The sequence below is a fragment of the Desmodus rotundus genome, chromosome 10, assembly GCF_022682495.2.
Source record: "Desmodus rotundus isolate HL8 chromosome 10, HLdesRot8A.1, whole genome shotgun sequence".
Lineage (NCBI taxonomy): Eukaryota > Metazoa > Chordata > Mammalia > Chiroptera > Phyllostomidae > Desmodus > Desmodus rotundus.
Window position 1 is genome coordinate 26928756 of NC_071396.1, and position 22486 is coordinate 26951241.

Here is a 22486-nt window from a genome sequence, read left to right on the forward strand (position 1 = left end):
GTTCCTACTCCAGCGACTTCTACTGTCACAACAGTGGCCTAAAACATGACCTTCGAGAGTATTTTGTCTTCACTACGACTGGTGTGAGTTTTGAGAACGACAACCTGGAAGTGAGCATTTTGAAGCACAATGAAAGGGGCCATCTTCACAGGGATTAGAGGGGAGAGGGCCTGTGACGCCAAGTTGTGGATTCCCAAGGATCCGCTTTCAGGTGACACATCGGCTGGTGACTGAATTTTTTGTTCTCACGTGTTTCCATTTTTCTGGACTTGTAAGTTTCACACTGCCCAACGTCGCCTGGCCACGTGACTGGTGGGCTTCCCTTTGTCATCCTTTGCCTAGGGCTCTGAGAGGGGCAGGGACAGCAAAGGGGTGCTCAGTTGTCACCTCTTACAGCACGGAGCTTCGGGGCATCCAGCCTAAATCACGAAGGATTCATTCCACTCCATTTCTAGAAACGAAGGGGATTCAGCTGCCGCATTCCTGAATGTCTAAAATGCTAAGCCTTGCTTGGGTTGGAGACCTCAGAGGCAGGGTCCGTGTCAATTTGGTCCATTTTTCCAGTTTCTCTTAGGCAGGGCCAGGCCCAAAGTGGGCCCCTCACATGCACATTGGTTGAACTGAACTTAACTGAGATTATTCTGGTAAGAGTTGTTCAAAATACGTAGAAGTTCCTGACTGTAGAAATGCATCACGGAAACAAACCAGAAGCTCTGAATCCCCCCACTTGACATTCTTAGCTCTCGCTCTGGCCGGCCCGCGTGGCTCAGTTGGTTGTCCCGCAAAGGGAAAGGTCACCGTTCGGTTCCTGGTCGGGGCACCTGAGCCTGGGTTGCAGGTTCAGTCCCCCGTGAGAGGCAACCAATCGATATTTCTCTCTTTCTCCCTCTCTTCCTCTCTCTAAAAAATAAATAAATAAATATATTTTAAAAAAAGACATTCTTAGATCTCCTAACATATGCTGGCAGATGAGGACACTTCTCCCACTTGGCCTTGTGGACGGTAATCAAATGATTCCCATGACGTCTATGGAAAGATGCTCAGAATCGAAGGTCACGGCCAGATTGCATAAAATTGTGACTGAGGCCGATTTTTCTCTGCTGCCCTTCCATTGCCTGAGCCCCAGGTTCTTTGGACCCTCCTGCTGCCTCCGGCTTCCCAGAGCACCCCCTCCCCGCTGGCGTTGTCCCCAATGTCCACTTGCTCCTACCTTATCCCTAGAGAGCCCTGTGGTCTGGTAGAGATGGGGGGAGGACCCTCAAGGGCTAACAGCAGTCAAAGGGTTTGCCCTCCCTGGACTCACTGTCTGGTTCAGATGCTGAGGCAGAAACAGCTACAGAACTTACCACGCTGACAAGCCACTTAAGGTTTACAAAGTACTTCAATGTCCAAACAGGTTTTTTTTTTTTTAGAGAGATTTTATTTATTTATTTTTAGAGAAAGAAGAAGGGAAGGAGAAAGAGAAGGAGTGGTTGCCTCTCGTATGCACCCCGACTAGGGGGCTGAACCCGCAACCCTGGCATGTGCCCTTACCAGGAATGGAACCTGCGGCCTTTCGCTTTGCGGGACGATGCCCAACCGATGGAGCCACACCAGCCAGGGCCACTGTGTCATTCTTTAGGGGACAGCCATCCAGGGTGGGAATGTCGGACCCTGGGGCAGGGCAGCAAGGGGGCATTTTTCCAGCTGCGAGAACCTTCCGCTGTCTCTCACCTTGAAGCAGCCCGCGTGCAAGGTGAGCTGTGCAGGGAGCTCAACCCCAGAGGATTCAGAAAGGTCGTGGTTTTAAGTCTCTGCTTTTTCTAACACGGCCATTATGCGGGGTTTGAATAAAAGAATAAAAACCACCGCATCGGGTCTCTCGGTGAACATGCATACCCGCTGCAAAATCTGTGTGGTCGTCAGTCTGTAACCTGAGACGGAAGATGAGCAGCGGCTGGTGCTGGGACGCGGGCCTGAGGGTGAGGTGCCGTGTGTGTTGCAGGACTGGGCCAGGGCGTGCCGGTCGTGGGCCTCGTGGTGGAAGGTGGCCCTAACGTCTTCTCCATCGTCCTGGAATATCTCCGCGAGGAGCCTCCGGTCCCCGTGGTGGTTTGCGACGGGAGTGGGCGCGCCGCAGACATTCTGTCTTTCGCCCACAAGTACTGTGAGGAAGGAGGGTAGGATTTCTGACCTATCCCCAGGGGTTGGGTTTTAGCTGCCTTGCCGGGTTAGGCCCAGAAGGAAACCATACCCTTTCCAAAAACGTTAAATAAGCAAGATGCATGCGATTCTCCCGTTTCCCAAGGTCGGCCAGAGAAGGAGCTGTCAAGACCTGCGATGTTTCTTACAGAATTCCTTCTCTGGGGGACACACTCTCTCCCAGCTTCATTTTCCCTTATAAGGTTTCCAACAAGCCTAGAATGTAGGACAAGTGTGAACGCAGTTTCGCACTCTGCTCCCTTCTCGTCTGCTATCCTGGGATCCCCTCCAATGGAAAAGTTTCCGACCAAAGACACCAGATGGGCCTAGAGGTGTCAGATTGATTCCCGCTCAGCGACGTAACTTGTGCTGTCTTCTTCTCTTTGGCGTTCCCTTTAAACAGGGTAATAAATGAGTCCCTCAGGGACGAGCTCCTGGTCACCATGCAGAAAACATTTAATTACGGCAAGACGCAGTCACATCAGCTGTTTGCAATTATAATGGAGTCCATGAAGAAGAAAGAGCTGGTAAGCGTCCCGAGCGTTATCTCCAAGCCAGCTCCGCTGAGAGAATCGTGTTTCCTTCCTAATTCTGCCCATGTGTGCGTGACGGGGTTGTTCGCATCTTAGCTCAGCTTTTCCAAGAGGCGGCGTACAAATCCACACCAAACTGGGTGTCACGCCCATGGGAGGGTAGCCGAGTGAGCTCACACAGTAGAGCGACCCGGGTGCATTCAGACCTCAGCTGATGTCAGGGGACGTCACGCCACGTCCCACCAACTCTAAGGTGCATGGTATTAATCGGATATAAAGATCTGAGAACCAGTACATAACACTCTTTTAGGTGAGCGTATAAAACCCTATCACATCCCTTTCCAAACACAGCACAGGCACACCTCCCAGATGGCACGGGTTCGGTTCCAGGCTGCCGCAATAAAGTGAGATGTAATCTTTTTGCTGGTGGAAGGTCTTACCTTCAATTAGTGTAAAAAAAAAATGCAGTATGTATGAAGTGCAATAGAGCAAAGCATAATTAAACAAGATGTACTTGTAATTATTTCCCACTCTTTGCCTCCTTAATTAATGATTCTTATAAGGAATAGGCACCCTCATTGTACATGTAAGGTAGCCTCTTCAAAATTCTACAAATTTCTTATAAATATAAACATACTTCGGAGATATTGAGGGTTGGGTTTCAGACCACTATGCTATGATAGAGCAAATATCGCAAAAAAGCGAGTCACACACATTTTTCCCCAGGCATATAAAATTTCCGTTCACACTATCCGGCAGTCTATTAAGTCTATTAAACAGGCAATAGCATTACATCTAAAAAAATCAATGTACATGCTTCAATTAAAAAATACTTAATTGCTAAAAAAATGCTAACCATCATCCAAGGCATCTGCGAGGTATCTGTCATCTTTTAGCTGGTGGAGGGTCTTGCCTTCACTTTGTGAACTTGATACCTGCAAAACACAATAAAATGAGGAAGGCCCTGGCTGGTGTGGCTCAGTGGATTGAGCACCAGCCTGTGAACCAAAGGGTCATTGGCTCGATTCCCAGTCAGGGCACATGCCTGGGTTACGGGCTGGGTCCCCAGTAGGGGGCGCTTGAGAGGCAGCCACATATTGATGTTTCTTTCCCTCTCTCCCTCTCTCCCTCTCTTCCTCTCTCCCTAAAAATAAATAAATAAAAAATATTTTTAAGAAATGAGGTAGGCTTGTATATCAAATCTTGGTAGAAATGATCTTGCCATCTCCCATAGCAATTTAGATTTTGGCATGTAGAACCTGAATGAGCAGGTGGGGTAAGTAATCAGATAAAATCCAGGCAAGGGCTCAGAGTTGGGATAAGCAACGCTATCACTTCTGGAAGCCAGACGACCCGGGTTTAAAATGGTTTTGCTCTCAGAATCATTGGGTGTTAGTCCCTGTGATCCTTTTTAAAAATCACCCCGCCCTGGCCAGGTGGCTCAGTTGGTTGGAACGTTGTCCTGTGCACCAAAAGTTTACAGGTTCGATCCTTGGTCGGGGTACAAATGGGAGAGAACTGACCCATATCTCTCTCACATCGATGCTTCTTTCTCTCTCTCTCTCCCCTTTCCTCTCTCTGAGAAAATCAATAAACATATCCTTGAGGACTAAATAAACACCCCAATTCCCCCCTTGTAATCAACTTCTTTTTTTTTAATTTAATTTTTTTATCTTTAGAGAGAGGGCAAGGGCGGGAGAAAGAGAGGGGGAGAAGCATCGATGCATGGCTGCCCCTCGTGCACCCCCCACCCGGCACTCGGTGGCAACCCAGGCACGTGCCCTGACTGGGAATCGAACCCGGGACCCTCTGGTTTGCAAGCCTGCACCCAATCCACTGAGCCACACCAGCCAGGGCTCGACATCTCTTTATGCAGTGTTTTCACTACCAACCTGTCTCCAGGTCACCGTGTTTAGAATGGGAGCCGAGGGGCAGCAAGACATGGAGATGGCCATCTTAACTGCCCTGCTGAAAGGTGAGCAGTGGGGAGACGGTGCCTCCTGTCTTCTCAGGGAATCTGCCCCCTTCTCTTGTTGGTGGCGGAGCCCGAGCCGGTTAGCTGCCTAGACTCATCTCGGTAGGAAGCCAAGGTAGAACTCTATCGAGGACCACCTGACCACTCCTGGGGTGGCTTGGGGCCAGCACTTCCTGCCTGGCTCTTGGCTCTGCTGGGACAAGGACAAACAGCAGGAGAGAGGAGAGAGGACAGGGGGTCACCAGCCCGACTAGGCTGGCTCTCTGTGCGGCTGCACGGTAGTGTTCTCTCGGGCTGCCCTCACCTCCAGCCTGGGGACACAGCACCTGCTGGCCTGTCTTGGCAGAGGTCTGGCAGTCCCAAGTCCAGATAAGGGTCCCTGAGTCACTGGGTTGCCTCCAGCCTCCTCCAGGGCAACCCCTTGAGAAGATGGAGCTCTTAGCTCTGGGTGGTCATTCTGGGGCACCAGAAAAGGCAGCGATGCTTAGTTCCAGCCCCGAACTCTGGGCAGTCCAGGCCCGGAGAGAGAATTGCCTGCTTTTTTTTGTCTTTCCAGGAACGAACGCATCAGCTCCGGACCAGCTGAGCTTGGCGCTGGCTTGGAACCGCGTGGACATAGCGCGGAGCCAGATCTTTGTCTTCGGGCCCCACTGGCCGGTGAAACTGTTTTCCAATTCGTACCGTTTCTCCTGACTTTGTCCAGATGCTACATTAGTCTGTGCTCCCCTTGCAACCCGGGTTTCTGGAAATGATCTTGGGGATTCTGATGATTCAACATGTGATCCTCTAGGATTATTAGGAGATGATGTTGCTATTTAACGCCAAAGAACCAGGAGGAAGTTAGACCTTCCAGCGTTAATCAGAGACTCGAACCAGTGCTCGTGAAGAAATTATCACTAAGTATTTTAGCATGGCTGGTGAAAGTGGGTTTTTACCCTTTTATTGACGTATTTATTTTGAAGATCGTATTTATTTATTTCTAGATAGAGGGGAAATAAGGGAGAAAGGGAGGGAGAGGAACATCTATTGGTTGCCTTTTGCACACCCCCAACTGGGGACCTGGCCTGCAGCCCAGGCATGTGCCCTGACCAGGAATCGAACTGCTGATCTCTCAGTTCAAAGGCCGGCACTCAATCCACGGAGCCACACCAGCCAGAGCAAGTTTTTTACCCTTTTAAACAAAAGAGAAAAATAGCTCCTTACAACGAAACACCATGATTGCACTGAGAGCATGGAATTTTCAAACTCTGTTTCATGAAACCCTGGAGGCCTCAAGGGCTCTGTGTGTGTGTGTGCTCATGTTCTCACCCGTGCCCGGCACATGTGTGTGCTAACGTGCACGTGTGTGTGTGTTCCCCATTCTGCTTGCTGTGGATGCAGCCCCTGGGCAGCCTGGCCCCCCCAGTGGAGAGCAAGGTCGTGGAGAAGGACAAGAAGCCGCCCACGGCAACCACCAAGGGGGGCAGAGGGAAAGGAAAAGGCAAGAAGAAAGGGAAAGTGAAAGAGGAGGTGGAGGAAGAGACGGACCCCCGGAAGATCGAGCTGCTGAACTGGGTATGTGGGGGGTCTCCGCTCCCATGTCTCAGGATCCTCGAGTTCAGCAGGCTGGCACCCTCTCCCTCGAAGGGAAGGGGCGCCTGGGTGCCTCCACTCCATCCCCTCCCAGGTCCCCGGAGGCCACGGGAAGGCATTGACAAGATCACGCCTGTGTCACCTGTGCTGGGGTGCAGCTGTCAGTTGCCACAAACGTCCCTGCTTTGGGGGCATAAAGCCACTGACAGAGGAGGCTGGGTCACCAGGCTCAACAGCAGGTCTCTCCACCCGGCAGACACGCAGATGCTCGAGGCGGGAGAGTACGGGCAATACCCCAACTGCAACCGAATACAACACGAGGCCCGGGACTGGGTGGCGGGAAGGCCAACGGGGCCGATATCCAGCCTCGTCACTGACAGGACACAGGCCAGACAGGGCTCCAGGCCTCTGCAGTGACAGGAGGCTGGCACAGTGGCTGTCGCTCACCCCGGTGGCACACTGCATGCCCTCTCAGTCCCACCCAGCTGCCACACAGGGGATTCTAAGTCAGGGAAACAAACTGACCAACAAGTCTTCACACTGTGCCCAGGGCTGCAGGTGCTGTCATGTCTGAGGACAGAGATGCAAACACTAAATACTGGTTAAAAAAAAAAAAAGTAGTGCAATCTACCACCTGAGAAACCTCTGTGTGTGGAGGTGGGAGCTGGGAGATTCACGTACTGATTGCAGTTTTATTTCGGAAAGAATGCAGCTCATGTGGTTTTCTCTCTCGTGTTTATATTACAAGAAAAGCGAATAAACGATCTTAATTAAAAACAAAACTGGAAACTGGAGAGAGCAGTGGCAGTTTGGCTGGAATTTTGAATCGTCTTCAGTGTGTTTTAAAAAAGGAGAAAATCACTTCTTTTTCAAAAGATTTTATGTATTTATTTTTAGAGAGAGGAAGAGAGGGAGAGAAACATTAATGTGTGGTTGCCTCTCGAGTGCCCCCTCCTGGGGGCCTGGCCTGCAACCCAGGCATGTGCCCTGACTGGGAATCGAACCGGCGACCCTTTGGCTTGCAGGCCAGCGCTCAATCCACTGAGCCACACGGGCCAGGGCCTTTTTCCCTTTTTATTGAAGTTGGATGGTTGGTCTGACATATAGAGGTCAAACTGATGGGAAAGGGGAGGAGAGGTGGGTGTGTTTCCTGAAGACAGAGAGCAGAGAGGGCCCCGTTCAGAAAGCTCTAGGTCTGGTGGGGCGTGGGGGTCAGAATACACTTCGGGGGATGTTTCCAACCTGCCTCCTGCCTCATGTCCCCCCAAGAGGACACTCCCGGGCTCCCCCGCTCCCTCTGCAGGTGAACGCTCTGGAACAAGCCATGCTGGATGCTTTGGTCTTGGATCGCGTGGACTTCGTGAAGCTCCTGATTGAAAATGGAGTCAACATGCAGCACTTTCTCACCATCCCGAGGCTGGAAGAGCTTTACAACACGGTGAGTGGCCCAGGAGGGGGCGCCCTGCATGGAAGTGCCCAGAGGGGCCCGGAATTATCGAAAAACCATTTCAGTGGGAGGACCCCTGTTTAACGGCAGGCAGGTATTTTATGTACATATTTATTTATTGTTTTTATAGTTTTTAAAATCCTAGGGTAGGCTTTTGCTCCAAGCCGAAGAGGAAACCATAGTTAACATGGCTGAACGCTTGCCTTTCAGAGACTGGGCCCCCCCAACACTCTGCATTTGCTGGTCAGGGACGTTAAAAAGGTCAGTCTGCCATTTCATTATCCTTACCTACGGGCATCTTTCCATAACGTATTTTTTAAAATTTTATTTTCCAGTTAGAGTTGACCTAGAGCATTGTATTAGTTTCGGGTGTGCAATATAGTGAGTAGGCATACCTTACAGACGGACGGATCACCCCCCCCCCATACGTCCAGGACCCGCCCCGCCCGTACAGAGTTATGACAATATCACTGACTGCATTCCCCGTGCTGTGCTTTACATCCCTGAGACTGTTTCTCTGACTTGGACTGCTCAAGAAGACATTTTACAGAACAACTTTTACATTTCTAAAATGTATGCTCCTCTTATTGGTGGCCTAAGAAATCATGAGCCCCTCTCTTCATGAAAAGAATTTACTTATAATAAAAAAAAATTATCCTTTGTAAGTTTGATGCTTCTCCTCTCACATGATAGGCTGAAAGAGGGGTGAGGGGCGGGCCCCACGGCCAAGGCCAGAGTGTGGGCCCAGGGAGGGCCCGCCTTTGGCTGCCCCGGCCACCTTCTGTCCCTGCCGCCTCGTGTTCTGTGTCTGTTAAGATCTGCCCCTCTGCCGCTTTCTAGAAGTACCGTGAGCACATGCCTGTATCATTCTGTGTGTTCTGAGGAGCAAGGCAGTTGTCCTTGTCCCTCTCTGGTCCCTCTTTGGGAAGTGACATGTGTTCCCCACTTCCCGCCACTGAGAAGTATAACAGTTTTATGCTCGGGGGACCCTGTCCGCTCACCCTCCCGTCCTGGTCTTTCTTGAGTCCTGCGGCCACAGGCTGAAGCAATTAATGGTGTTGATGTCGGAAGTGATTCCTTCTGCTACAATGCCGCAGTCCCTGGCATGCTAAGTGTGGACTGTGCATTCATATTCTCAGCCAAAGAAACTAACTCAGATGAGGGGATAGAGCAGACAGTCCCCAAAAGTCCAGTCATGTGTCATACAGAAGTCTAGTTGTGATAGCAGGAGACAGTCATTGGACCCTGCCCCCTCCCTGGCTCCTGACCGCACCAGGTCATTTGTGGATTCTGGTCCTTACTGAAATCTGGGGGCACCCCAGAAAGTCACAGGGCACCATGGGAAGCTGCTACTGGAGATGCTGGGTCCCCAGGGATAGTCCCTCTCCCCACTGCCTCCCGCAGAGCCTGCCTTCCTGTTACCCCTGAAATCTGGACTCTTCAGCCCCTGGAAGTGGGCTTCTGCCCTGCAAGTGGCTAGCGAAGCACCTTCCCCACAAAACACATCTGCTTGGGCAAAGGAAGGCTCACCCAGCCGCACAATTCACTGCTTTCCGCTTACACAGGCACGCAGCTGGCCATTCTGTCTTGGCCCAGTCTCTTCTACCAGACTTTTAACTCTTCTCCCTGGGAAGGCTTGCTCTTTTTCTAAAGTGCAGCTAAGTCCCATGGCGATAGATGGAGTGCCACTTGGTGCCCCGTTGTTACCCTAGCGCCCGAGCAGGGACCAGGGATGGCTACTTGTGTCCGAGGGGTGAGGGATGAAGTCCACGCTTCTCACAGGGCCTGAGACGCGGCCTCTTGTCTTCCAGGGCAACCTGCCGCCCGATTACCACATCAGCCTCATCGACATAGGGCTGGTGCTGGAGTACCTCATGGGAGGCGCCTACCGCTGCAACTACACGCGCAAGAGCTTCCGGACCCTTTACAACAACTTGTTTGGGCCCAAGAGGGTAGCGCTGAGGGGCCTTGTGTGGTGCTGGGTGGTCCCTGAGTCACGATGCGGGCTTCCCTGTTGCCTTTCCCAATCACTCAGCCCGTTCAGAGTGAAGCTCCTCTCCCCGTCCCCAACCACAGCTGCCCTCCCTCCTGCGGGGATTCGGGTGCGAGGCCTCACTGACCCTGCAGATGCCCAGGCTTCACCTGGGGCCACCAGCCTTTATCCTTAAGAAGTAGAAATGCTCAGCCCATCATTTGCATCTGCCCCTCACCCTTTGTTGCTGCCTTCTTCATCCTATGGCTGCGGGGACCTACTTCTTCCAGAGCAAGAGTCGGGTCAGTGCACCCCCTGCTCAGAGGCTCCCAGGGCTCCCCGCAGCCTGAGGATTCACTGCCAAGGTCGTTGTCCCGGCATCCAAGGCTCTCTGACAAGCTCACAGTCACCCCTATTCTGTCAGGGGGAACCATGGACTTCTGCCAAAATCAGACTGTGTGGCCGAGGTGGCTGGGTCTCCCGCCGCCCCCGCCCCAATCAAAATCCCTTGCTTAGCACAAGCCCAACTCAAATGTCAGTCTTTGCCCTGCACTTGGACCCCGCAGCACCGTACCCGCATTTCTGTGAGTGAACTTCTCTGGCTGAGGCTAGAACGAGGGTCACGTGTCTGCACATCTTTCCCCTCAGCTGACTCCACGGAAGCCGAGCTTCCACATTAAGGCATTTCCTTTCCTTGGCCATTGGCCTCAATGGTTAATCTGTTATTATGTCTCTTGTGAGCTCTCCTGCTGAAGTCCTTCTAACATCGGTTATCTGACCACATTGTTTCCTTTCTCCCCTTTCTTCACGCAGCCTAAGGCTCTTAAACTCCTAGGAATGGAAGTAAGTGAGGTTTGTTTTCCACAGTTTATGGTGTCTTGGTTGAATATGTGTGCCATCTGCGTTTTGTGTTCGTTCAACATAAAACTGAACGAGTTTGTTTTCCGTGAGTCAATCCAGTACACTAGACACACCAAATTTGCTTCGATGATTCGATCAAATTATGTAAAGTAATCGTAGACATTTTAAAAAGTTAGATGTTACCCAATTCATTTTCTAGAATTAGCAAAACCATGGTTTCAAAGTGGACAAAGATTAACCCAAAAAGCCTGGTGAATAATGACACTTATGTACCCAAAAATAATAAATAAGTCCAAAATACATTCAATGGAATGTTGTTAAAGTCATAAGCAAGTAATTAAAGTCTTCTAAGAATGCAAATATGATTTAATGTTAGTAAGTCCTTCATAGATTGCTTCATATCAATAAGTTAGAGGAGAAAAACAATATGACGTGATCATTTTTCACTAGCTGGCAAAGAATTTAAAAAAACTAAAAATAGAGCTGCCGTATGACCCAGCAATACAGCGTCAGGGTCTTTATCTGAAGAAAATAAAACCACTTATTTGAAAAGATATATGCTCCCCTAAGTTCATTGTAGCGTTATTTATAATAGCCAAGATGTGGAAGCAAACTAGTTGTCTATTAATAGGTGAACAGATAAAGAAGTGGCACAGCTCTGGCCAGGTAGCTCAGTTGGTTAGAGCATCGTCCTGATACACCAAGGTTGTGGGTTCGATCCCCGGTCAGGGCACATACAAGAAACAACCAATGAATGCATCAATAAGTGGAACAATAAGTCGATACTACCCTCTCTCTCTCTTTTTCCCCCTCTCTCCCAAAAATCAATCAATAAAAAATGAAGAAAGTATGGTACATATATACAATGAATATTATTCAGTAATAAAAAGGAATGAAATCTTGCCATTTCAGGCAGCACAGATGGACCTAGAGGGTATTATGCCAAGTGAAATAAACCAGACAAAGAAAAATACCATATGATTTCACTTCTAGTTGGAATCTCAAAAATCCAACATTAATGAACAAGCAAAATGGAAACAGACTCATAGATCGGGAGAACAAGCTGATGGCCAGCAAACAAGGGGGTGGGGTGGGGCATGCCTGAATCAAAAAGAAAAAAATGTAGAATAGTTTCCTTAACTCTTTTAAAAAATTAGTTTACTGGGAACAGACCACCAAAATAAAAAAAATGGTAGTAAACATACTTCCTGATGTGATGAACATACATGGATAGTTTATAGGAAGAGGAAATCTATTACTGAGCAATGGACCACTGGAGTCCTTTCAATTAAAATCAAGAGTAAGACAAGGAGGCCTGTTATTGTTGACATCATAGTTTCCCCATTAGCTCTTCATGGCGTTCTGGAAACTGTACCGCCTAAAGAATTCACGTTTTAAAAAGCACCTTAAAAGGGGAGGTAATAATTATCAGCAAAAAAATATTTTGTATCTAGAAAACCCAGGAAAATCCACTAAAAATTTCCATGACAATAGCACAGAAGTACTCAGAAATAAGCTTAAGAAGGAACCTTAAGAACAAAGCACATAGACACAAAAATATTTGAATTGGGGATGCGGGCTCTCTCTGGCTCTCAGGCGCTTTCCTTCCTCAAGGATGCCCGGGTGATTATGCAGCAGCTGCCTGCATTGCCTGAGACCCCTAGAAAGGGCAGCCACCCTCAAGAGAGAATGTAATAAAGAGATTTGAAGATATAAAAAGAATAAACTAGCCCTGGCTGGTGTGGCTCAGTGGATTGAGCGCTGGCCTGCGAACCAAATTGTTCTTGGTTCAATTCCCATCCAGGGCACATGCCTGGGTTGTGGGTCAGGTCCCCAGCAGGGGGCGCGAGAAAGGCAACCACACTTTGATGTTTCTCTCCCTCTCTCTCCTTCCATTCCCCTCTCTCTAAAAAAAAATAAAATAAAATCTTAAAAAAAAAAAGAATAAACTAGAGGGATGGCAAGACAACAAAAAAACCTTTTGTGGAAGAAAAGTAATGTTTGACTTAAAGAACCTAGAAACATCCCCCCCACCCCAACTCTGAGCATGTCCTCCAAAAGAAGAAAGAAAACAAGCCACCTCAACCTTCAGCAACTGACCCTGATCACTCGGCAACTATCAACCTTGAGGCAAATCCATCCACCAGCCAAAAGAGTAAGGCTCGCTGAAAGCTCAGTTGAGATTAGCATTTTTTAGCAATAAAGTATTTTTCTTATTCAGTGGTCTGGAACTGAACTTGCGATCAGTCTGAGGTCTGCCTGTATGAGATGCCAACTTTTGCATACAGTGTCAGAATACATCTTAATCTGAGTACAACTGGTAGCGTTTATTTGTCGTGGAAGTGAATACATATTGAAATGCAACGCAATTGTAATTTAGAAAAAAATGCTGGCCTTGCAGTAAAGTCTTTGCACATAAAAAAAAAAATATTTAAATGCATGGATGAAAGGCCATAGCACAGAATACTGACATTGACTATTGTAAAGACTCTTCTCAAACAAATTCCTGTGTTACGTAGCATCTCCATTTCTGGGTGGATTCAGGGGTAGATGGTTTGGGTTCTGTGCTCACAATTAAGGCAGACTTTTAGCAGAGCGGCGTTGTGCTCGCTGAAGTTATGGTCCCATACGGGTTACGGTATGCAGCTTTCTGTGAGGTTATGGTAGCATTCGCCTCTAAAAATAGCCTGGTCTCAGCTCTGTTTGGGGAGCTAACTTTCACTACTTCTAAAATAACTTTCACAATATGGGTCAGTTCGGGCTCTCTGTTTCCTAGGGTAACTTCAGTCATTTACATTTTCCTGGAAAGCAATGATTTCATCTAGACCTTCAGGTTCCTTAGTGTAAAGTTTTACATGGTATTCTAATTTTGTATTTATTAATTTTTTATTGATTTTAGAGAGAGAGGGAGAGAGAGAGAGAAAGAGAGAGAAACATCAATTTGTTTTTCCACTTCTTTATGAATTCATTGGTTGATTCTTGTATGTGCCCTGACTGGGGATCGAACCCACAACCTTGGTGTATCGGGATGATGCTCTAACCACCTGAGCTACCTGACCAGGAGCCATTGTATTCAAACTTCTTGATCTCCTCAAAATCTTTAGCTGTGTGCCATTTCTTGTTCCAGTTTTTCAAAATGTATATTTTCTCTTTTTTTCTTAACCATATTGGCCTATGTATCCGGCATTTTTGCTTTATCAAACAACTTTCTGCATTCTGTTTTCCATTTTAATAATATCTGCTTTCATTTTTATTCATGTCTTCCATATATTTCTATAGAGTTACAGTATTGTTTTTACTGACTCAGCTTGAAAGTGAGGTTTGCTCATTTTCCGTCTTCCCTGTGTTCCAATAAATACATTAAAGGTATGATTTTTCTCTGAACGTTGTTTTCAAGGTATCCCACAGGTTTGGGTAAATAAAACCTCCATTGCCATCATTTCTAGATATGTATAATTTCCTCTTTCATTCAAGAGTTTTTTATAAGCGTATTTTCGCTTTTTTAGGTACAGACTTTTATTGCTGCCCTTATCCCACCATTGTTAATTTCTAATTTTATTCCTTGAATGGAGACTAACATGAAATCCCTGAGATAAAAAATCTCAGAGAAATTAGGGTTTAATGCCTGGTTGAGTTTTGTTAACGATTCACGTGTGTTGGAAACAAATGTGTATGCTCAGTTTTCTCAGTTTGTTGGGTCCAGTTTTTCTGCTTATCTGTCTGATCAAACTTGGTCATTATGCTATTCCATTTGCTCATTTTTACTCATTTTTTCAAATTCGTTTCTTTGTTTTAATATTTTATCTATTTACTTTTAGAGCAAGGGGGAGGGAGGGAGAAAGACAGGGAGAAAAACAGCAATGTGTGAGAGCTACGTCAATCCATTGCCTCTCACACGCCCCCTACTGGGGCCCCGGCCTGCAACCCAGGCATGTGCCCTGACCGGGAATCAATCCCGCACACCTTTTGGTTCTCAGTCCGGGGCTCCATCTGCTGAGCCACACCAGCCAGGGCTCAAGTTCGTTTCTGAGTGAGGTGTGTTTAGAGACACACTGTGATTTTGGACATGCTCATTTCTCTTTATATTTCCAGGTTGTGTCTTTTGTTGTTTCTCTTTGTATTGTTTATTGTGGGAGTGCTCTGCATTTTAGGGAAGTGATGCCCTTGTTTGTTATATTCACTCTCTAGCAATCTTAACATCATGTTAAGAGCATTTGCATACAATTAATATTTTTATAATATTCTATATTATTGAAAGGTAGGCTTAAAAAGCCTTCTGTTTTACGTTTCATTAGCAATTGATGGCTTTTTACTTGATTTAATATATTCTTGAAAATGAAGCTAAGTTTATTTTAAAACTTCTATTATGTCAGTTTTTAACCTATGTTGATCAACTTTCTCAAAATTACTGTATCGTTTTACTGTGACAAATTAGAAAATTATGCCCTGGCTGGTGTGGCTCAGTGGATTGAGTGCTGGCCTGCAAACCAAAGGATCGCTGGTTCGATTCCCAGCCAGGGCACATGCCTGGATTGAGGGCCAGGTCCCCAGTAGGGGGCGCACGAGAGGCAACTACACGTTGATGTTTCTCTCCTCTCCCTCCTTTCCCTTCTCTCTAAAAATGAATAAAATCTTTTTAAAAAAATAGAAAATTAGAACAAAAACATTGAAATCAGAGGCAAGATATGATCGTTTTAATAAAAAAGTTATAACTCATTATGGAGTTATTAAAAGTGGGGCCACCCTGAAAGACATGGGTTAGGGATTGAAGAGCCAGGCTCCCCCACACTCCAGCCATGCCAGCGGTGTCACCGTGGGCAGGTTCTTCAGTCTTTTGGCCACGAATCCCTCATCTGAGGAAATGAAGACATTTATAGCCTCTCAGAGTAAGAATAAAAGTAGATAAATGAGAAAAAATAAAAGTAGATAATTGATGGGAACGTGTTTGCAGAAGAACAAATGTCATTTTTTAAAAGATGTTATTCGTTTATTCTTAGAGAGAGGGGAAAGGAGGGAGAAAGAGAGGGAGGGAGACATCCATGTGTGAGAGAAACATTGGTTGCTTCTTGCACGTGGGACCGAAACCCAGAGATGTGCCCCGACTGGGAATCGAACCAGCAACCCTTCACTTTGCGGGACCATACCCAACCCACTAAGCCACACTGCTCAGGGCCAAATATCATTGTTAATATTCCATTGAGTACTGAAGTCTTAGCCTGGGAAAGTCTAGGCCCCACCTATTTCCATGTTGCTTCCCTGTTCTCCTCCACAATTCTCTCAGTTGCACCCACATTTCTTTCCTATCCTGCCCCAATTTAAAAACCATCCCTCATAACCCTGTTGGGAAGTGAGAAAAATTGGCGTTCCATTTGGACCCCATGCACGAAAAGACAAAGCTCCTTCAGAATGAACCGTTTACGTCCCTAACACATTGGCAGGGAAACCGAAGACATTTTTCTCTATCCCCATTTCCATTTCTCTGGTGGACCCCTGATTGCGCTATGTCTGCAAACTGGAATTGCTCTTGGAAGAGTTTCTTGAGGAAATAAACCGTGGGTTTTCATCTCTCCCCTGGTACCTTTTGTATTTAAGTGTGTTCTTGTTGTATTTCTGCAGCATCGCCTTGGTTTTTAAAACATAGATGTGTTGTTCCACTTATTGATGCATTCCTTGGTTGATTCTTGTATGGGCCCTGACTGGGGATCGAACCTGCAACCTTGGTGTGGTGGGTTTTTTAAAAAAAAAACCACTGCCAACACAGAGGCACAAGTTCTTTAAACAGCAGTATGCCTTTGTGTTTGTTCTCACGGTTTATTTCTCATAGTAACCATGTGCATCTTTTCAGAAGAATTAACGCACCAAGTGGAAACCCCAGATGTCCCTAAGAAGGGTTTTCCTCTTCTGCATCATCCCAAGGCCCTTAGCTGCCCATGTATATGGCAGAACTATGGACGATGTGCTTGTCCCCCCTCAGGATGACGAGCCTCCGGCCAAAGGGAAGAAAAAGAAAAAGAAGAAGAAGGAGGAGGAGATCGACATCGACGTGGACGACCCGGCCGTGAGTCGCTTCCAGTACCCCTTCCACGAGCTGATGGTGTGGGCCGTGCTGATGAAGCGCCAGAAGATGGCCGTCTTCCTGTGGCAGCGGGGCGAGGAGAGCATGGCCAAGGCCCTGGTGGCCTGCAAGCTCTACAAGTCCATGGCTCATGAGTCCTCCGAGAGTGAGCTGGTGGATGACATCTCCCAGGATCTGGACAACAACTCCAAGTGAGCATCCGCCAGGGAGGGGGGGTGCGGGGGGGGGGCTCTCGTCCTGAGCACCTGTCCCTTTGTGGGGAGGGGTGGCGCCTGTATTTCTCACTTGAGTGCCATTATGTTTAAAGCTAGTGCATAAATTGCTGTGCCCAGAGCATGGACAACTTTCCTTCGGCCTCTCTGAGGTGCTTCTGGACCATCGTTGTTTTTTGTTTGTTGGGTTCTTTTTCTATCCTCCCGCAAGGATGTGCTTTTGTTGCTTTTAGGGAGAGGGGAGAGAGGGAGAGATAGGAAAATAAACATCGATTGGTTGCCTCTTGTTCGCACTGGGGTCCCCTTTCAGTGTCCACCTGTCCCCTCCAAAGGGGTAGCCACTCCTCTGAGTTCTAATCCCTTTGCATGTTCTAATCTGCACGAGAACACGTGAGGGAGGGACTTTGTCTTCTCGTCTCTGTGTTTCTGGGGCCTGAGGGGCAAATCTGGGGGCCACCTAAAGCTCCATGTGCAGCAAGAACAGCCATCCCCACCCCCACAGGACTGAGCACGGAGCAGTTCCCCTCTGGGGATGTACCCCCACGAGCTTTAAGGACTGTGGCGGCTCCACGATGTCCCTGTGGCCCAGGCTCTCTCACCGAGAACCTGCGGCCGCAGCGGCTTCAGCCCCTATCCGGTCTCTCTCGGCCCAGAGACTTCGGGCAGCTGGCCGTGGAGCTGCTGGACCAGTCCTACAAGCACGACGAGCAGATCGCCATGAAACTGCTCACCTACGAGCTGAAAAACTGGAGCAACTCCACCTGCCTCAAGCTGGCCGTCGCGGCCAAGCACCGGGACTTCATCGCTCACACCTGCAGCCAGATGCTGCTGACCGACATGTGGATGGGGAGGCTGCGAATGAGGAAGAACCCTGGCCTCAAGGTGTGTGTGGCCCGACGGGGATCAGTGACCCCTGGGAGCCCGTACTCTCCGCCGGGCTGAGCTAAATGCTTCCTGTGGATGGTTTCATTTACTCCTCTGAGCCACCCTGTGAGAGAGATGCCGTGACAACCTCTGTCCTGCAGATGGAGGGACTGAAAAGTCAAGATTTAAAAAGTCGAGACTTGCCTAGGATCTGAGTTAGTAAGTCCGGGACCTGAGCCAGGTGGGCTCACACGCCAGAGTCTGACCTGATCCCTGGGCCTGGCTTACAGAGCTTGGCGGCCACTGTGACAAAAGTAACAAGGTTGTCACCAGGGCTGGGTGGCTCGGGTGTTTGGATCGTCATCCTGTACACCAGAAGGTTGCGGGTTCGATCTCCGGTCAGAGTGTGTACAAGAGGCGACCGATTGATGATTCTCTCACATCAGTGTCTCTCTCTCTCTCTCTCTCTCTCTCTCTCTCAAATCAATAAACATGTCCTGGAGTGAAAATTAAAAAGAAAAAATTTATCAGTGATGCGAAAAGTTTTGAGAACCGACCTAGCTGAAAAATCCCTTTTTCTCACCACCCACAGGTAATCATGGGGATTCTCCTGCCCCCCACCATCCTCTTCTTGGAATTCCGCACCTATGATGACCTCTCGTACCAAACGTCCAAGGAGAACGAAGACGGCAAAGAAAAGGAAGAGGAGCCTGAGGTCAGTGTTACCCTTAAGCATCGATTTGCTCTTGTTTTCAAACTCATTGAGATTTCTCTCACTGTGAATTTAGAGGCCGCAATCATGGAGGACACTTTTTTGGGAGGGGGATTTTTTATAATTCTTTATTTTTAAGGGCACCTGTCTGTGACATAGTATGGAGGGCATGGTGCATTTCCCACCTAGCCTCGCGCCTGCTGTGTTTTCCAGGACGCGAACGCAGATGCAGGCTCGAGAAAGGGAGATGAGGAGAATGAGCACAAAAAGCAAAGGAGTATCCCCATCGGGACAAAGATCTGTGAATTCTACAACGCTCCCATTGTCAAGTTCTGGTTCTACACAGTAAGGCTGCCCTTCTCACTGGCCCTGTCGCCTGTTTGGAACAGTTAGATATGTTAGGGTTGAGACAAAGGTCAAGGCTGGAAGGAGATGGGGCTTTGGGTGGGGAGCACACACACCTGAAATTTACCTGTAATGGACCAATGCTACCTTGGAAAATCTCATTTCTTTTTGAAAAGGAAAAATGTCAAGGGCTTTACAAGGTGCTTAAAATTCACCGAATTAAAATGAATTGTGAAAATGAAACTGGAGCTAATTCAGATCCTCACCCAAAATTGGATCTAACTATCTTGTCATATATTTATACGTACGTAGGAATGTGGCCATCCTGGCCCCAAATACGCCACTTCATAAAGCAAAATTGCCATATTCTATTTGCTTAAGATGAAGAATTGTTTAAATGCCTTTAGTAAGACAAACTTAGCAAAGCATAATTTTGTTTAAACATAAACAAGGATGGCTAGTGATGGAAGAAGCAAACCACAAATGGTGTTTTGCAGGAAGTTGGCGGGGTTGCCGCAAGAGTGTGGCTGAACTTTGATCGGCGACTCCCAGAGTAAGGGAGCAGACCAAGGCCTCTCCACTCTGCGGTGCACACCGCACTGACCCTCTTGGCCATGCACTGTCCTCCGGCCCCTTTGCTGGCCACTCCAGGAATCTGGCCCACTGGGAGTGAGGGTAGCTCCAGCTTTGCCCCTGTTGTGGCTTCCGCAGGTGAAGGGAAAAGAGGGCAGAGAAACGGGAGCAGATTGGAAGGCCCTGGGGGAAACTGGTCCAGCTGCAGGTGGTCACAGGAGGGGAGGCAGTGCCCTGTGGCTCCTACAACCCGTGGGAGGGACAAGACTAGTCACAAAGGCCCAAGCACCAAGCCACACCCACTCCAGGCACTGTGGATTCTTTAGGGACCGGGCACCAGCAGGTGACAGAATGTGGGAAGCTGCCAGCCTCATTCCAGCCACGGCTGGGGTGAGCTGGGAGCAGAGGCAGAGCTTGGGGACATGGCACCTGGGGAGGGAGCTGCCCAGAGACTCAAGCCAGGTATAGGTCTTGATACCTAACCTTCCCACAGCCACAGCGAGTGACGTGCCCAAAGACTCGGTCCCCCATGTGTTCTGGTCAGAAGCAGCTGAGGACCAGGGGTGTCCCTGGCCCACAGGAGAGCTGAGATGCCGCTGAAGAGGGCAGGGCCAGGAAGTCAGGGAGCCGCAGCCTTGGCTTCTCAATGTTGGGGCTCTTCCCATGTGGGGGCGGGGCCACAGGTTGAGTCACTTCCCAGGGGACAATAGCGCAGCGCATTTGAGAGCTCTGCCTCCACTACTCCCGCACAGAATAGTGGATACAAGGATTGTACCTGCACCCAGTCAAGTTTATACAAAAAAAAAAAAAAATCCTGCCTAATCCAAATATACAATGGCTAGCCACATCCGACTCCCAAGACTTGAGAAGGGGCCTGTGCCAGCTCTGACAATGAACTTCAGACCACTTCCCTGAACCTCCCTCCCACCCCTTGTCTTGCCACAGACAAGGACGCTGTTGCCAGTACTAATTGAGAGGACATGGGACAGCGCTGTGTGCTTGAGCAGACGGCCCATTGTCTTCCCTGCCAACCTCCCACACCCATCAGCCAGCGGTGGGAAGCTTCGAGAGGGAAATCTGAGAGGCAGGGAGGAGCCAGTCACACGGTCCAGTTTCCAGGAATGTAGAAGCCATACCAGTAAACTATTAACAGTTTCCCTGTTTATCATAATTTTGGGCACTGCCCTGACTTCCCCATGAGGGGGACTGTAGCGCAAATCTATCTTCACTTAGAAAGTGACACATCAGCACCCACGTCGCGCTGAAAGTACAGACAGCCTCTCACCCGCCTCAGGGTCTCTGCCTGCACTGGGGACGTGGATGGAAGGGCTTCTCTAAATGAGTCAGCCCAGTCGGAAATGAAAATCGGCTCTAGAAGTTACGTCAAGCGGAAACTGTGCTTCCAAACTTCCTTCCAGAGTGGGCCATCTCCCAGCAACACGGCCCACAGGTTTTTTGTTTTTATTTTTTCCTGTTGTTCAGATCTCGTACTTGGGCTACCTGCTGCTGTTCAACTATGTCATCCTGGTGCGCATGGACCGCTGGCCCTGTCTCCAGGAATGGATCGTCATCTCCTACATCGTGACCCTGGCGTTAGAGAAAATCCGAGAGGCGAGTGCTCCTGCAGCCCGCCCCCAGCCCCACTACCACCAACTTCAACTTAAAGGGAGATTCTCTTTGCAAGACCCCATCTTGCAAATCCTAAGTGCCAAGGGGGTTTCCTTTTTGGGGGGGCCGCCACCCCAAGCTTACTCCATTGCCTTGCTTAAGATGTAGCCACCTTCTGCATCCAACTGAATGTGAACCTGCAAATCAAAACACAAGGCAAAATAGCCCTCTCGGCCTGGCTCAGTTAGTTGGAAAGTCATCCCATATACCAAAAATTTGTGGGTTCAATTCCCTGTCAGGGCACATACCTAGGTTGTTAAACTGTTAAATCCCTTCTCTGTTGGCTCATAAATAATCACCACCCCCTTCCCACGCTTGGTGTTCCTGGGACCTACCCAGAGTCTCCATCACTAACGGGGTACCACCTTGACCCCAGAGCCCCACCTTACTGCACACCTTAGCTGTGTCCCTGGGAATAGCTCTGTGTGCACCTGTGCAATGCTGGTTGCTACATATTTGCACTTTTACTCGGGGAGGAAGTAGTGATTTTTAATCAGTGATTTTCAAAGGGTAAGAACTCAAATAGGGGGAAATCCTAACTTCCCTCCTAACTTCTCCTATCTAAATTGCAAAGGAATTCTGGCAAATAAACATGGAATCCTCGCCCAGTCCCGCCCGCTCCACTGGGTGGCTCTCTTCTGAGGGACCACACGGGTACAGCTGTGCTCCAGAGCTTTCCTCCCGGAGCGTCAGCTGACAGGCACACATCCAGAGAATTTGAAAAGAGATCGAGAGGCAGCTGCTTTAGCTACGGCCAGAGGATATAACTTTTCCTGAAGGCATTTCCTGAGAGCTTGCGAAACCCTGACTCTAGGAATCCAGAGGATTCCGTGGAATTTCCCTTTCTAGATATCTTTGTCTGCCTGAGTACAGTGGTGTTTGGCGGTCCCCGAGCAGGAAAGGGAAGCAGATGCCCCGGAATGTTCTGCCCCTCTGGTCTGCCCAAGCTGCTGAGATGAGGCTTCCCTCACGGCACTCCCTGATCATTGCCCCTTGGCCTGGGTTCCAGATCCTAATGTCAGAACCAGGCAAACTCAGCCAGAAAATCAAAGTCTGGCTTCAGGAGTACTGGAACATCACGGATCTCATGGCCATCTCCGTGTTCATGGTCGGGGCCGTCCTCCGCCTGCAGAAGCAGCCATACATGGGCTATGGCCGCGTCATCTACTGTGTGGACATCATCTTCTGGTACATCCGCGTGCTGGACATCTTCGGCGTCAACAAGTACCTGGGGCCCTACGTGATGATGATCGGAAAGATGGTTCGTAATGACACCCCATGATCGGCGCAAGACACTGCGGCCATGGTTAGGACATGAGGCTGCATGTCCTTTGGGCTTTTCCTTTGCAATTGGTTCCTTATGGGAAATGGTTTTTGCTTTCAGATACCTAGTTCTCCTACATGTTAGTGACTTAAAATCCAGCCTTGGGTGGTGTGGCTCAGTGGATGGAGCGCTGGCCTGCAAATCAAAAGGTTGCTGGTTCAATTCCCAGTC

The 22486-nt window shown here is 48.7% G+C and overlaps 1 protein-coding gene across 6 annotated transcripts in view; it reads left to right on the plus strand.

Moving 5' to 3' along the window:
• TRPM1 (transient receptor potential cation channel subfamily M member 1) overlaps positions 1-22486 on the plus strand; it is a 67910-nt gene that overhangs the window by 23852 nt on the left and 21572 nt on the right. For 3 of the 6 annotated variants that reach the window (XM_024561753.3, XM_045196382.2, XM_045196385.3), the window contains 15 exons: positions 1985-2159; positions 2585-2708; positions 4617-4689; positions 5246-5346; positions 6070-6243; positions 7565-7699; positions 7919-7969; positions 9520-9660; positions 10494-10523; positions 16516-16808; positions 17483-17711; positions 18286-18408; positions 18619-18750; positions 20806-20934; positions 22001-22252. In XM_024561753.3, the coding sequence (XP_024417521.2) occupies positions 1985-2159; positions 2585-2708; positions 4617-4689; positions 5246-5346; positions 6070-6243; positions 7565-7699; positions 7919-7969; positions 9520-9660; positions 10494-10523; positions 16516-16808; positions 17483-17711; positions 18286-18408; positions 18619-18750; positions 20806-20934; positions 22001-22252 (2162 nt within the window). The remainder of the gene's footprint in view (positions 1-1984; positions 2160-2584; positions 2709-4616; positions 4690-5245; positions 5347-6069; positions 6244-7564; positions 7700-7918; positions 7970-9519; positions 9661-10493; positions 10524-16515; positions 16809-17482; positions 17712-18285; positions 18409-18618; positions 18751-20805; positions 20935-22000; positions 22253-22486) is intronic. The other 3 variants (XM_053912318.1, XM_053912319.1, XM_045196383.2) reach the window with 3 other exon arrangements.